We start from the raw sequence: 17,439 nt of genomic DNA on the forward strand, positions 1-17,439 counted from the left end.
ATACCGTGGGGATCTTAAATGTGTCCAAGTTATAAACTCTTTTTGGCCCTAACTAACCCTTAAATATCAAGATCGATTTAAGTGATTTTCATTTGTTTTATATTGAACATTGTATTGTGCTATCTAGCTGATGCCATTATTTGTCACTGCCTATTTTCTTTTGCAATTTCTTGAAAACATTTCACACTTCTCTCACTTATATACCTGACAAATACTTACATGTGTTGCTGTCGAAATTCACAACATTTAGGCAACTTGTAACTTTACGTTTCATAAGACCTTCACATTTCGCGTACCCCATCGCCTTACCACTGTACTGAAATGCATGCATATGATGTAGCGTGATTGGCGATACTACAACATAGATATGGGTATATATACAATGAAAATCTACTTCATTTCTAAAAGTGTGATATTCAAACATCAAAGGCAATCACTTTCAGTACCGATTGCAAACCATCAACAAAGCGACGTGGAATGTACCGCTCGTACCACATGCGCCGTCAGTTTAAGGTTGGACCGTCCAAGTCAGTGCACCAGCCGGGTGAGTGAAAGGAAGATGAATTGAACAAGATCGCCCATTGCAAAGATCGATGCTCATGATGTCAATCACTATAATGTGTCAATCACTATAATGTTTACAGACAGCCATCAAACAGCATGGATATTGCTGAGTGCGGTGTTAAACCCAAAAAAAACATCCATCAACGACATAAAACCCTCACACCAACAGTAACGAAGTGGTACAAAGGATTAAGGGAGAAGAGCTTGCTAATATCACAAACTGTCCGACATCCATAACCTTCTCTCAGCAATGACACTGGGATTATATATATTATTACCATTTATTTCTAATAACAGTGGCATATCTCTGATAAGGTTTTGGATGACCTGGTCAATGAAATACTGGTGTGTCACCTGTATTGTTCTGTACATTCACATCAGCTCCAGCTGTCAGTAACACATTAACACACTCTGTAGATCTCCACCCTTCTGCTGCTGCTGCTGCATGGAGTGGTGTGTCACCTATATTGTTCTGTACATTTACACTAGCTCCAGCCTTCAGTAACGCACCAACCCTCTCTGTTGACCCATGCCATGCTGCTTTATGAAGTGGTGTGTCACCTGTATTGTTCTGTACATTCACATAAGCTCCAGCCTTCAGTAACACATCAACACTCCCAGTAGATCCATACCTTGCTGCTCCTGCTGCTTTATGAAGTGGTGTGTTCCCTGTATTATTCTGTACATTCACATAAGCTCCAGCCTTCAGTAACGCATCAATACTCCCTGTAGATCCATCCCCTGCTGCTGCTGCTGCTGCTGCTGTATGAAGTGGTGTGTCACCTGTATTGTTCTGTGCATTCACAATAGCTCCAGCCTTCAGTAACGCACCAACACACTCTGTTGATCCATACCATGCTGCTTTATGAAGTGGTGTGTCACCTGTATTGTTCTGTACATTCACAGAAGCTCCAGCCTTTAGTAACGCATCAACACTCCCTGTAGATCCATATCTCGCTGCTGCCACTGCTGCTGTATGAAGTGGTGTGTCACCTGTATTATTCTGTACATTCGTATCAGCTCCAGCCTTCAGTAACACATCAACACACTCTGCAGATCGATCCCTTGTTGCTGCTGCTGCTTTATGAAGTGGTGTGTCACCTGCATTATTCTGGACATTCACATCAGGTCCAGCCTTCAGTAACACATCAACACACTCTATAGATCCATTCCATGCTGCTGCTCCTGCTGCTACTGCTTTATGAAGTGGTGTGTCACCTGTATTATTCTTTACATTCATATTTGCTCCAGCCTTCAGTAACACATCAACACACTCTGTAGATCCAACACTTGCTGCTACTACTGCTACTGCTTTATGAAGTGGTGTGTCACCTGTATTATTCTGTACATTCACATTAGCTCCAGCCTTCAGTAACACATCAACACACTCTGTAGATCCACCCCTTGTTGCTACTACTGCTACTACTTTATGAAGTGGTGTGTCACCTGTATTATTCTGTACATTCACATCAGCTCCAGCCTTCAGTAACACATCAACACACGCTGTATATCCACACCATGCTGCTGCATAAAGTGGTGTTTCACTTGTATTGTTCTGTACATTCACATTAGCTCCAGCCTTCAGTAACACCTCAACACACTGTGTAGATCCATTTATTGCTGCCGTTGCTGCTGCTGCATAAAGTGGTGTGTACCCTGTTTTGGTCTGTACATTCACATTAGCTCCAGCCTTCAGTAACGCATCAACACACCCTATAAATCCATACCATGCCTTTCCTGCTGCTGTATGAAGTGGTGTGACACCTATATTGTTTTGTACATTCACATAAGCTCCAGCCTTCAGTAACACATCCACACACTCTGTAGATCTATTCCTTGCTGCTGCTTTTTGAAGTGGTGTATCACCTGTTTTGTTCTGTAAATTCACATTAGCTCCAGCCTTCAGTAACACATTAACACACCCTGCAGATCCCAAGCCTTCTGCTGCTGCTGCTGCGTTATGAAGTGGTGTGTCACCTGCATTATTCTGTACATTCACATTAGCTCCAGCCTTCAGTAACAGATCAACACACTCTGTATATCCATTCCTTGCTGCTCCATGAAGTGGTGTCTCACCCCTTTTATTCATGACATTCACGTTAGCTCCGTTCTCCAACAAAAACGAGACAACATTAGGGTCACATGCACCGTGAAGAGGAGTATCCCCTGCAGATGAAATCATGTCAACTTTAGCACCCTCCTCAAACAACATCTTGATGATAGACAAATTGTTCAACAGACAAGCAGTGTGCAAAGCATCACCACCAACCTGTGCTCCTCTGTCTAAAAGAAAACGCGTCATATGCGTGTTCTGGCTCTTCAATGCACATTTAAGACCTCTCTGTTTATCTATATCACATCCTTTTTGCAGCAGCAGTCCCACCACCTCAACATGACCATTTGTTATGGCACGATATAGAGGGGTTTGCGGGTAAGGACCAAACAATGGTACATTCTGCTCATTAACATCCACGCCCATGTTAATTGCATGTTTCACAGCTGATGTAAGGCCATATGCGCAAAGGTATTGAAGGACAGTTTGACCGTGATTGTCTCTTGCATTCAGGTTAGGCTTAAGGGCCAGAATTTGATTAACGAACACAGTGTCTTTGGTTTCTGCTGCTAACATAAGCGGTGTTTTCCATCCCCAAACATATCTAGCATCTATCTCAAGCTGATGGTGTTCACTGATATAGGTCAGTACACTGCAAGCAGCATTCATGCACACCCCAAGTAAAATGTATCTCAGTTCACGCTGGCTGAATGTTCTGTGTTCTTTCTCAATAATAAATTTGATGAGATGATGTGACTTGCTGCTAGAAATTAATTCACAAAATGTCTGTTTTGAAGAGTTATCAGCTAGTTTGAGAATATCAGAAACAGACATGTGACACTGTGTCTTCAGGCAGACCATTAGCAAGTCAATAAACTCTGGATTACAACATGCCTGGTGCGATAAGACATGCAACAAATTGCTCCTTGAAATTTCAGTTGCAAATCTTCTTGCTAGATGTTTAGCATAGTTCCATGAGATGTTTGCAACAAGATCTGTCTCACCAGGAACGTTTTCCCCTGGTCTTGTGGAGGCTTTAAGACGAAGTCGCTGATGGATGAATGACAAACTACAAAAATCGATGACAAACTTTGATTGTTTTGTACTGAGAATTAAAGCGACACAGTCATATAGAGAGGGATGGTCAAACATGTATGTGTCATCTTCCTTCTTGAGGTAAGATCCAACTAAATCATCAGCAGCTGTTATGTATTTGTATCCATGGGCATCCTCCTCTTCCAACTCTTGTCCACTAATCTTTCCATCACTTTTAATCATAGCCTTGAACAGGGAAATCTTTATCTCATCTTTAAGGAATTTATCTAGGGTCTGTTTGAGGAATGCTAGAGGCGCTTGAAAAAACTTATCTACTGGAAGCTGAGTCTGATCCTTTTCATATGTTGTGACAAACATTTTACACACGTGGGGAAAGCCGTGTGGACAGTCAGTTTGACATATCCGAGACACGGTTGACTCATCAAAGTCTATGTTTTTTGTTTTGGCATGAACATGCCATATCTTCCTTCGTTCATTAGAGTCTCTCTGTGAGGAAACTTCCACCATATACTGGGGACTAGATATGTAATCTGCCACCCTTCCCAAGTCTGCCAGTGAGGATTTCAGCACATAGTCACGGCCTATGAGGATAATGATCGTTTTGCCTTTGTTTGGTGCTGTTCTCTTTAGAATTGTTTGCTCATCCTTTGTTCTCTCTTTTTTGCTTTTAGTGGATTTATCTATAGAGTCTTTTTCAGTGGTTTTGTCTGTATCCTTCATATCCACAAAAGGTCGTAGACTTGGCCTCCACTTGGCCCATTCTGCTACATCAAATTCTAGATCACCAAATATGTCATCTAACATAATGACAGGGTTTGTGCTGGCCGTTATGACCTCATTGAACTCTTCTGGTGACACCACCTGATACACTTGTCTCCCCTGAGTGTGCTGATCTTTGAGGGCCATGTAGGCTATTGTAGACTTCCCCTCTCCTGGCCTTCCTTTAATTGTCACCCACGTTGCTCCTCTGTCCAGCTTCTCCGTCACTATCTGGAGGGCTTCTGTCTCCACCATGTCTTTAGTCATTGACTGAATCCTAGATTCCGTTCTTTCTGTGAAAGCAAGGCACATTTGATATATATATATAAAACTATATAAAAATATGTGTAAAAGTATACAGTCTGCCATATTTAAATTTGACCTCGATTAAAGGAATAATGTTATCAATCACATACAGTTTGACTCTGAGATCCCTTATTTTGAAATGTGTCAGTGAGATAGTGAGTTAACATTTTAACAAAACTTCATCCATATCGTGACTACAATGTTTACAAATTTTCTATGAAATATAATTCTGTCAACAAGGACTGTAAAAAAATCAGTAACATATTACATTATTTCACTGAGAGGTTGGACAATACTAAATACATCCCGTGAATGTTGAATATTGTCGATATACAATCAATAGTTTGCACAAAACCTCTTGAATCGAATGTGCCACCTTCAAATTGTTTAAATTGAAACACTGCTTTTCAAAGCATTTCTATGTTTTTCGATATTGGTCTGCAAGTTATTTGTTCTGAACAGACAGACAGTTTAAGTAATGTTTGAATAGTGCCTGCTGTGCTTGTGGATCATAACAGAATGTTCATATGAACGAAGCAGCCAGAATACCAAAGTATAGAATTAAAGTGACAAAACCATTTCGATATTCATAAGAAACAGTCCACTGAATCATTCTGTCTAAATATCATAAGCACCTGTTTATGATCACTATCAAATAGTGATGATACCAGGTCCTTGCAAGTAGGTGAGGGTAAGTATCCTGCTTGGCATAAAGAGACATTTTACTATTGAAAGTTGAAGTCACTCCCCTTGTCGTACAGTCTTATGGAGAGGTGTTGTTTCACTCAGCATCTTCATTCATAGATCTAAATACGAAAAACAGCCCAGGCGGTCTGACTGGTCTCCCTTATTTGTAGTTCAGGTGGCTAAATCAGTGAAAGGATCATTGACTGATATCCGATCACTAATATACCTGAAGCCTAAGATAAACGTCTGGGCCAAATTACCTTGTTTTCACTTTTCCAATCTAAACAGAAATTCTGATTCTTATATATTTGTTGATTTTATCCACCAGGTACTTAGGAGTTGCCATATATGTTGTATCAAATCTACTGGGTATGTTGTATCACTAGACACGACCTTACATTTGATCTGAGTGATTTAGACGAACAAATCCTATGGACACACTACAGTTTGTATATAGTCCTGTAGTGATGTAACATTATGTAAAATGTAACAGAGATCAAGAAATAATACTTCAGTGGCTTTACTAGGTTTATCACTTGCTTACAAAACGCAAAGTTAATTGTAGTCATGAACACTTAAACTATGTACACGAGGTGACAGTTGTAACGAATATGAAGATTATTACAGTCAGCATTTACTAGAAAACGCCTTCAGCTGATCGATCCTTGTGAGAACAAGTAGAGCAGCTAACTTACTCCTGATCTTCTGTGCAGCAGTCAGTGGCTTCTCCTCTTCCTCTGGGTTGGTCTGAGGTGTACCAATGTTCTGCGTTCCGCCAATGTTCAGATTCTTGGCGCCCTGGACTGTCACATCTCCAAACTGCTGCCGTACTTCGATAAGGTTGTACTGGGCGACTGTAACAGAAACCATATAACCTAAGCCTTCAGGGTTGTTTTCCATATTTGAACTTAGATATCTCTTATGATACTGAAAACTGACAACTGTCATAAACAGACATCGAACTGCTACGGCATATAAGTTGTTTTATCATATAATGGGTAGGTTTCTCGGCAGGATAAAGCCAACGGATAAAAACGATATCCGTTGGGGTCATGTGTGAGTAGAGATGCAAATATCAAAGGTCAGGTAGGGACAAACATGGCGTCGCCCTTGTCATTCGGCGATCGAGTCAGAATTAACCATTGGGCATCTGGATAAACTACAGGGATAACTGCACTCATTATCAAAAGATCAGTCTAATATACTGAAAATCAGTGTCTAACTGTAACGTAGCTAAGGCATCTTTTGGTAACTTTGGAGATATAAATTTCCAAACAACTTTGCGAGGGCACTAGGCCTAGCCAAGCGGGATCAGTAGCCATATCTGTGCTTGTAGGCCTCTGCAGCTTGAAACCTTTTCCACAAATTAAAATAGTTGGATTTGGCCGAACTATGTTTGGATTGTTACCTTGTTTCGTTTTGTCGCTGTGTGTACATCTGACTGTACTTCTTAACGTTATGACAGGATAGGCCGACTGTCAACAACGTCTAAACGTGGGCGTGACGTCTAATAGACTAGGGTTAGAGTAGCTTCCCTTTGACAAAGGGCAGTTACTCTAGCGGACAGACCGATGGATTGCCGCGAAAGGCAAGTAAAAACAATTGTTGTTTTGCGTATATGTTGCTTCGCCACTGTATAAGAACAGATTTCAGTTGGAACTATATTGGCTTCTGTCGCTGTCCGACTGTCACATCACTTACCCTGTGACTCAATAAATATTAATGCTCGCATTTCAGGAAAACTCGCAATGTTTCTATAATGCTTGTGAGACAGGGAAAGCAGTTTTCAAGCACAGAATTAAAGAATGACATAATATGATAAAGAGGTTATCACGCTTGTGGATGGTCAATATCCTGTATTAGGAATAAACACTATGTATTTAGCTCGCCAAGGCTCGATAAATACAATGTATATCCCTAATGCAGAATATTTACCATCCTCAAACACACTCGCGTGATAACCTCTTCTTATTTTCGTAAATGGTGACTTTCTTGTTTCGGTTGTTCTCAAAAGTGGAAAACCTGCAATTGAGCAGAGCTAGACCTTGTATAGTGGTTGTATAGGGTTAATGCCATCCCTGTAAAATAATTAAGGAAATACTGTCATAGCCTATTAGCTTAAAAAAGCAAAGTCATTTGAAAACACCATGTTATAGGTATTAGATATTTGAGCAATTAGTCATGTCCATGTTTATCTGCACTCACCTACAGAAGAATCACCAGTCACTGGTACCACAGGTAGCCCGGACGACTGTATCTCTGATACAACAGATCCTGGTATTCTGGGTAGAAGGGATGATGTGGACGCTGGTGTCAGGGCTGCCGTTGGCGGGTCCTGTAGACTGGTTGTGTTAGGAACTACACAAGATGTAGTTGAGGACAGTTGTGCCTGGCTTGTTGTCTGATCAACATCACCATCTGAAGCTGGTTGGAGTTGTGTCCCCTGCTGTGGTGTTGACGCTATTTCTGCCTGTGGTTGTTGACAACATCCCACAATGTGTTGTGCTAATGTCGTAGTATCTACGAAGGAACAAGCATGTCACAGTTGGATATCAAGCCATTTGAAAAATATATCTAAAATATGAATTATCTCCGATTCAGTTTCAAACAAAATACCACTGAAAAAGACAGTGTCTGCCATTAAAATAACATTGTTACAAGGTGTTTTTAAGTAAAACATATTTAGACTCATTTAACAAAATCTGATTTTGCAGCTGTAGCTCAATACCAAATCCCCAAAAGGTTTATTTTCACCACCCTAGCCGTGGTAACAAACAGTTACAGTGAGATACAGTTCAGATAAAGGATTGTGCAAGGCTCCACACGATTTTGTCGAAACTTATATGCACACTATCGTAAGTACTTGAAAAAGTTAATGCAGTAGTAAATACACTGAACACGTTGTGATACAGTAAGTGGTTGAGGATGGTTTTTCCGTCGCTTTTAGCAATGTTCAAGCAATATCAAGGCAGGGAACAGCGGAAATGGGCTTTACAGATTGCACCCATGTCGGGAATTGAACCTGGGTCTTCGGCGTGACGAGCAAACGCTTTAACCACTTGGCTTCCTGACCGCCCCTCGTTGTGATAGAAAGTGTAGTAACGGGACTATCTGGCAGATACACTTTACTATGGTTGTTCTTCAGGTGCGATTGGTGATGTGTTTCTCATTGGAAAACACATGTTAATTTCAGTAATTGAGTTGGATTTCAAAATACTAGTATCTATCTTATCAATTAAAAAATATTTTCCTGTCCATATGCTTCAATTCCTCAGGTAGCACCTAACTGTCTTTAACAGCCACTGACATGGTGGGATTTTAAAACAGCATCCTCAACAAGCAAAGTGAAATTGCTTCATACAAACCTTTCTCTACAAGTTGGTATGACTCTTGTTGAACAGTCTGGAGTTTGACGGCTACAGTACCTGCTCCAAGCTGTGACAAGTCTTCTATTCCTTCCCCCTCTTCCTCATCTGTGATGTCATCAAACAAGAATTCGTCAGTACTCTCTTCATCACCATCTTTTCTTTCTGCATCCTCCGGAGTACTGCCTGCTCCTTCAGTTGTTCCTTGAGGGTTGTCCATGGGAATACCTGCAAGCTCCATGTTTTCCCCGCCTGATGACGTGTCCCCGTCATTTTGACTCCCAGGGCACACTGCTGGTGTACATCCTCCACACTCTGTGTCACTATCATCCATCTGGCCTTGATCGTTCTGATTCAGTCTTTGAACCTTCTTCACTGTTTCTTGTTTTTCATCAGTGTCTTCAATCTAAGTCGGCATGTAACTCATCATCATCCTACAAGAAAAAAGTCCTGACGTGTACAGTGTCTGCCTGGAGGACAGCCTTAAGATTGGTATAAGTGTATCAAGTATGAGAATTCTGCCACAGCACTGTAGCTCTCCTGGATATTTTGTCAAATCAGTGCTAGCTTTCACTAAAATCTCTGCAAGTAAAAACTGCAAACAATACATTTATTATAGAAATGAGTGTGACATATGCAGTTATAAAGGTTGTTGTTTTTCACCAAAAGTCATGTTTCACTGTCATGAAAACAAAAACCAGTATTTTCACTTGTGTGAAAATACAAAAAATATGGCCCTGGGATGACGGAACAAATTTCATCCACAGTTACCGCCCTTGAAAGTTGTCTCCCTTGCTTTATTTGTCAGCGTAAAAGCAGAACAAAATAAGATGAATAAACAATTATTCAACTTGTGGTATTGACTACGTGATGTCCTATAACTTTCATATTACACAACAATATCACCATGATGTCTGTAATGTTCTTGTTTGACTATTGTACCACAAACATATGGTGAAGTGGGTCACAGATCTTCTGCCATGATTGTCACTTTGTGGTGTACATGTATTCGTGCACTTTCCCACTGGTGCGAAACAAAAACAACAGCTTTTACATTATGGTTTTCAAACTTCACTTAATGAGTACATGGTATTTGACGAAAAGCATGAAATAGTATCTGTATCTCAAAAACAAACCTGAAGTACCAAATTTCATTACAGTTTTAGTAAATAATTAAAAAAGTAGCCATAAATACCCATGGCTGGCTTAATACAATGCTTATGGCAAAAGGTGAGTCTTCCGGCCGTATACCCCCTCAAAAATACGCTACCCGGCTAATTTCGTTAAATCAGTCACCAACATCGCGTCTGGAAAAAAACATTTCTAAATATAGCTGTATATCAAAGCTCCTCGCAGCGAAGCCTCTTTCACGGCACTAGCTTGTGAGGAAAGATACTTGTGGATGGGTAATATTTGGAAAGATGTAAGTTTTAAAAGATACCTTATCACCCTCTTTACAGCGCCTTATGCTAAAACAATTCAGCAGGCTAAAGGTTAAACCATTCCTAACTGTATATTGGTACACTGAACATGTTTTTGTTTGTCGGGCACTATGATAAAAGGGGGACAAACTCCATGATACGAGCAATGCGTGAGATAGTTGTAAACACTTTTTATAGAAACCATATTTTTGTCTCACATGTATAATATGCGTACATATGAAATGCATTAATCATAATGAAAATATTTTTTAAAACATGTCTCAAACATCAAAGGTGGCCAAACCCTGTCATGTTGACAGGCGTTAATGATGACCTGTTTTCCATGTAGCGAGGTGTGAGCCCTTTTCTACAGCGTGAATAATTGACGTGTCAGGCCAAAGGAGTAAGCATACAGTATGGTAGGCATTGGGGAGTTCATATTCCTGGAGAGGTATGGTTCATGATTGTATAAAAAATAACAATATGGTTTTCAATTTGAACAATGTGTGCATGACAGACATTTACAGATACATTTTGAGGTCCCCCCTACTACCAACAAAAGTACCAAATTTCATTATCTTTTAGTAAAGAACCACGTAATAACCACGACAAATCCACGCAAGACATTTTTAAAATAAATCTACATGCAGCGATCTTTGTGAGTAAAAATAATATCTATCCCTTGTTTATGTTATATGCTGGATTTCCCCATTCAGTAACAACGGGACGAACAAACACAGTTGTACTTCCTGACGCTACTGGGCTAGTTTCGTTATCTCACTCACCAACATCGCGTCTATATCAGTATACACACTCAACTATTCCTTCTCAAATTCAACCCGACAATAACAAGTCACACAGTGATGATTACAGACAAGAATGAATCTGTCGACACTCACTAACTGTGTTGTATCATGGGGAAATGTGTGGACGAGCTCCTAACCCCCTGTCAAGAAAAGCCACAATGAAGCTGGAAAAACCATTGCTAAATATATATGTATATTCAAGCTCCTCACAGCGATGCCTCGTTCACGGCGCTACCTTGTTTTCAAATAGAGGAAGGAAGCTCCTGCACAGCGCTAGTGTACACTGTTTCCCGCATCCTTCGATTGATGTCGCTGCTCTCCCATCCAGAATAGACTGGTACCTAACCTGGTTACAGGCTCCATATGCGCATCATCAACTTGCGTCAAGGTTAAATTGTGATATGAGAGACGGGCCCAGCTTAGACTGATACATTGTCCTTCGCCTCCTAGGGGCGGCACAAGTAATGCGACTAAGAGCGCAAGAGCACTCGGGGAGACAAACCAGTTTAAGAGAAAGCCTACTGTCACCAACTAGTTAGACTGGGTAACGCACTGGGTCCCTGCTCTCGGCTCTTGGTTTGGCGAGTCATGTCAACTTTCCTAACTGTACATTGGTACACTGAAGAAGTTACTGTTAGTCGAGCACTATGATAAAAGGGGGACAAACTCTATGATACGAGTAATGAATTAAATAGATCTAAACTGTTTTTAAAGAAACCATATATTTGCCTCAAACATGTAAAATAATATGTGTACATATGAAATGTATAAATCAGTATGAAAATATTTTTTCGTGCTCAATGATCAAGGGGACCAAGTTGTTGTCATGGTGACAGGCGTGAATGTTGACCTGTTTTCCGTGTAGCTGGTGTGAGGACTATTGTACAGCGTGAATAATTGACGTGTCAGGGTAAAGGAGTAAACATATAGTACGCTTGGCATAAGGGAGGTAACTCTCCTAGAGAAACATGATTTATGATTGTATAAAAACTACACACTCACAACGTTATGGGTTTCAGATTGAACAATGTGTGCATGACAGATATTTACAGATTCATGTTGAGCCCCACTGCTAACTACAAAAGTACCAAATTTCATTATTTGTTTTAGTAAAAAATAAAGTCATAGCTGGCCTAATACAATGTGTATGTTTGATACAAAATATTTACCTTCCTAAAAAAAACACCTGATAACCTCTATGCATTCTCAAAAGTATATTTTGGAAGAAAATAGTTTGTAAGTGTGTTGTCTCACATTTGTTTCTTTTGGTCTGATCGCTCAGACACAATATACAGCCTCCGAGCCAACCGGTCCTTATTTTATTCTCTTTAATGACAAGCACCAGGCAGGGTAACAACAAGTATCATATTTTAACGTCTTTAGGCATAACACGGCAGGTGATCGAACAACCGACGTTTCACCCTAAGGGCAGGCGCTCTACCACTACACCACGACAGAGGACAAAGGCACAGAGCATAAAATGTGTCTCAGGAGAACATATCATGTGTCTCATCCGGTATGGCGTGGGAGGCCTTGGGAGAACAACGTGTTGAAATACCAAGGGAAAATAGCGGTATCCCTGGGCGGGAAATGTTGAACCAGAGTTCGCAGCCAAAGTCCTGGGTATCGGACACGTTTAGATAACGTGAGGTAAGGTGAAATGGGGTTTCAAGTCGCGTCCAAGAATTTTGCACTGTATAGCATTTGTTTTAGTAAAAAAATAAAGTGGCCATACATGGTCATAGCTGGCCTAATACAATGTGTATGTTTGATACAAAATATTTACCTTCCTAAAAAAAACACGTGATAACCTCTATGCATTCTCAAAAGTATATGTTGGAAGAAAATATTTCGTAAGTGTGTTGTCTCACATTCTTAGTTATAATATTGTCATTGTTTCTTTTGGTTATTTACTAATATAATAAAAGGAAATACATTAATCTGTGCTAAATAAAGAGAGAAAACGATATTCAAATTTTAGGCTCATCTGAGAAATATTAAGTGCCTATTTATCCTATTTATTTCGGGATAAAAAGTGTGTGTTATGGTTGCCTTTGTATTGATCGTTTTATGCAAATATAAGCCACCTGATCATAAAATGGAATTGTTGGACATTGCTGAGGACGGATTCCACACTTCGGGGCAGTGGTGGCTTAGCATGACACCGGCTAATTTGCATTTCAAGTAACCGGACTTTTCCCTTGTTTGTAAATAAACGCGTTTCTTCAGATTACAATTGAACGGACTGATGCAAGTATTTGGGGGCGCTTTACATATTGTTTTGCATATTTTATATAAATATACTACCACAACTGCGATAGTGAGTTGCATGACAATTACACATCAAAGTGACCGCATGGCTAGCTCTCCGTAGGGCTTCGATGACTGCACGTGGAGCCGTACAACCAATGTAAATATAGTATAACATACGCAAATTGAAAATAGTTATTAACGATTTAGGATATTTTCTCAATAAAAGTTAACCATTCTGTGACATATGGTTATCTAGATATGTAGACTTGTCCAAAATGAAACAGATGAAAAGCATATGCAATATCTTGAATGGACTGTGTAAGATGTGACGAATCATCACATGGTGCTGGTACTTTGCTGATCACATGGAACTCTTGGTAGGAGAGTGGTCGGATTCTAGGTAGTCAGTATTTTTTTAAATTAAGGTAATTATTTTAAAAAACTTGTATATTTTGGTAAGACTTCCACCCGTACCCCACCTAAAAATATATGTAATGAAAAGGACTGCACTGATATAATACATAACTTTTGGAGGGGGTACGGGCGGAAGTCTTTACAAAGGACGGACGATGGACGGCCCCTAACGACACGAGCTGAAATTAAGAATGGGTAGTTTTGACGTAACACAAACTTGTTTCTTTGTTCTTTAACGCCACACTTAGCAATATTAAAGCAATATGATTGCGGTCTGTAAATACAGTCCAGAGATTGACATCATGAGCATTGATCCACGCAATTGGGATACGATGACATGAATCTACAAAGTCAGCGACCCTGACCATCCGATCCCGTTAGTCGCCCTTTACGATAAGCGTTGTCGCCTTTTGCGGCAAGCTTGGGTTGCTAGTGACCTATATTCTGCCCCAGATCTTCACAAGGAAGTAACACAAACTGGTCTGTTTTTCTTTGTATCAATTACGATCCCAAATGCATGTAAATCTTTGTAAAAATAAGCCAACATGCAGCGATCTTTGTGAGTAAAAAGAAATGTATCCTTTGTTTCTTTATCTGTTGGATTTCGCCATTCTGTAACAACGAAACCAACAAACAGGACGTTGTACTTCCTGACGCTACTGGGCTAGTTTCGTTATCTCAGTCACCAACATCGTGTCTATTTCAGTATACACACTGATCTATTCGTTCTCAAATTCAACCCGACAATAAATAGTTACACAATGATGATTACAGACAAGCACAAATCCGCCGACACTTACTTACTGTGTTGTATCATGGAGATATGCCTGGACGAGATCCGCACTCTGTCAAGACACGTTGCATTTAGAAAAACACACTGCTAAATATATTTGTATATCCCAGCTTCTCACAGCAATGCCTCGTTCCCGGCGCTACCTTGTATTCACAAAGCGAAAGGAAGCTCCTGCACAGCACTAGCGTAGACTGTTTCTCGCATCCTTCGCTTGTTGTCGTTGCTCTCCCATCTAAGAGAAGCATTCGACACCACTCGCCCCTTTCCGTAACCTACATTATACATGAGAATAATACTAGTTGGTCACGAATGATATTGTGATATGAGAAACGTGTCCCAGCTTAGACTGGTACCCTGTCCTTCGCCCCCAAGCGACGAGGAACGCAAGCGTACTTAGGGCAGGCAAACAAGTCTAAGAGAAGGACTGCTGTCACTCACTATTTAGGCTGGTTTCCGGATCCTCCACGTTGGGTTGGTGCGCTCCCGTGTAAGATTGTGTTTGTTTGTTATTTAACGCTGCACTCAGCAATATTCCAGCTGTATGACGGCGATCTGTAAGTAATCGACTCTGGACCAAACAATCCAGTGATTGACATCATAAGTATCGATCCAAGCAACTGGGATACGATGACATGGATCAATCAAGTCAGCCAGCCTGTCCATCCTATCCCGTTAGCTTACGACAAGCATAGTCGCCTTTAACGACAAGTATAGTCGCCTTTAACGGCAAGCATGGTTTGCACACAAAACTGAATGTTGTCCAAATAATGGTCTGTTTATAAACAAATTGTATAGATTTGATGATTCAAACAATTTCAAGGCATGAAAAAGACGAGTAAATATTCCACAGGAAATACTTTACCAAATTACGAAACGGGAATCGTTCGAACTCTGCTTTGTATAGCTTATGTCAAATAATGGTTTTGGACCAGAATTCGGTGGGTGTGCGGAATTCCTGATTGTACTATTCTCGTGATTGCAATAAGGAACTTACTTATAAATATGATCATCTGATGATAAATCAAGACATTAAACAAAAGGTGTAATTCTTCGTGTGTATTTTGTGGCGGTATTTTTACAAATTCCCTCATAACGTTAAATCTTGGTCAAATCAAATGTGCTTTGATTGTGCATTATTCCAAGTGAACAATTTAGTACTGAGCGTTGTTCCTTATCTAATAATATTTTTTATTGAATAGTCAAAGCTGGTATTGGGCGATTTGACAAAAAGACTATTCAACCTGTAATATTTAATGTTGGAGGTATCCGTTTAACAGTTCTATTATATTATACATGACACGTGTTTAGGTGCCTCGTGAGAAAATGTTGAATACTTACCCGAATACATGAATACTTACCCGATGAGAAGGTACAGACCACTACTGTGCATTCTGTGTCTGCCTGTCTATATGTCTGTCTATTTGTCTGTCTGTCTGTCTATCTGTCTGTCTGTCTGTCTGTCTGTGCGCAGATCAAGATTAAGGCTGGTTTGACAGTGCTAGCCCACTGAAATACCATGTCACAGTTTAACATGAATACCCCACTCAGACACAATATACTGCCTCCGAGGTAACCGGTCCTTATTTTATCCTCTTTAATGACAAGCACCAGGCAGGATAACAACAAGTTCCATATTAACGTCTTGAGGCATCACACGGCAGGTGATCGAACACTGACGTTTCACTCTAAGGGCAGGCGCTCTACCACTACACCACGACAGAGGACGAAGGCACAGAGCATAAGTGAGTGAGTGAGTTATTATTTAACGTCACATGGGCAATATTTCAGCCATATCGTGACGAGACAGAGCATAAGATGTGTCTCAGGAGAACATAAGATGTGTCTCATCCGGACAGCTGTTGAAATAACGAGGGCAAATAGCGGTATCCCTGGGTGGTAAATGTTGAACCAGAGTTCGCAGCCAAAGTCCTTGGTATCGGACCCGTTTAGATAACGTGAGATGAGGTGAAATGTGGTTTAACGTCGCGTCCAAGAATTTCGCACTGTATAGCGACGTGCTTGCACGTGTGTGTGCCTGCTTGTACTAGTCCGGACTCATGCCGATTACTAGTGCTAGCTCACTGAGATCCCATGCCGCAGTTTAACATGAATACCCCACTCAGACACAGTATACTACCTTCGAGCCGACCTGTCCTTGTTTTAGCCCCTTAATGACGAGGGCCAGACAAGGTTACAACATGTACCATCTTTTAACGTCTTTTGGTATGACGCGGCCGGGGATCGAACGCCGGACCTTCCGCTCCGCGGGCGGACGCTCTACTACTAGACCAAGAAGGCGGTCAAGATAACGTGGGACGACTCTCTGGAATCCTGTGATCGGGGTTAGAATCTTAGTTTGACAATGAGTATGGTTCCAGACCCGAGTTCGTGGGATTCATCTTCGTCACCTCGTGCTTCCCTCCCTTCCTTCCATCTGACACGCCGTGACATAACAAAGATACAGTCAATGTCTCTCTCTCTCTCTCTCTCTCTCTCTCTCTCTCTCTCTCTCTCTCTCTCTCTCTCTCTCTCTCTCTCTCTCTCTCTCACACACACACACACACACACACACACACACACACCGATACGGCTGGCACTACTTTCATACCAACAAACTTTGTAACAAACGTTCATATAGAAGTAATAAATAGGTTTATTTTCAGTTTGATTGCATCATACAATACATTTTTACAGAATGTACACATCCAAAATTCAAAACATGCATTTACATAAATTGTCGTTTTATTTGAGGTGAAAGTTCTATGTACCTACATGCACCTCGACACAGCTATATAATACTAGACAACGTATCCTCTGCCTTGGAACATTTATAAATCGCTATTCTACATGTATTGTTGCACGAAGCAATCACTCGACAATGCAACGTAAACACTGTGTGACCAGCACAGGTTCCTGGGGACCTATTCTAACATTGAATCCCCACTGTGTGACCAGCACAGGT

The 17,439-nt window shown here is 40.7% G+C and overlaps 1 protein-coding gene across 6 annotated transcripts in view; it reads right to left on the reverse strand.

Moving 5' to 3' along the window:
- The window catches only part of LOC124115509, a 49,268-nt gene continuing 31,829 nt past the window's right edge, over positions 1 to 17,439 (reverse strand). The window contains exons 1-6 of one of the 6 annotated variants that reach the window (XM_048398588.1): positions 14,489 to 14,700; positions 12,311 to 12,313; positions 8,791 to 9,224; positions 7,631 to 7,945; positions 6,121 to 6,279; positions 1 to 4,725 (exon numbers count right to left, since the gene is read on the reverse strand). In XM_048398588.1, the coding sequence (XP_048254545.1) occupies positions 896 to 4,725; positions 6,121 to 6,279; positions 7,631 to 7,945; positions 8,791 to 9,124 (4,638 nt within the window). In that variant the 5' untranslated portion in view covers positions 9,125 to 9,224; positions 12,311 to 12,313; positions 14,489 to 14,700 and the 3' untranslated portion in view covers positions 1 to 895. Of the gene's footprint in view, positions 4,726 to 6,120; positions 6,280 to 7,630; positions 7,946 to 8,790; positions 9,225 to 10,996; positions 11,068 to 11,110; positions 11,208 to 12,310; positions 12,314 to 14,484; positions 14,701 to 17,439 lie in introns of those variants that run through there. The other 5 variants (XM_048398585.1, XM_048398586.1, XM_048398587.1 and 2 more) reach the window with 5 other exon arrangements.

Source organism: Haliotis rufescens, unplaced genomic scaffold (genome assembly GCF_023055435.1).
Source record: "Haliotis rufescens isolate VD_foot unplaced genomic scaffold, xgHalRufe1.0.p SCAF_18, whole genome shotgun sequence".
NCBI lineage: Eukaryota > Metazoa > Mollusca > Gastropoda > Lepetellida > Haliotidae > Haliotis > Haliotis rufescens.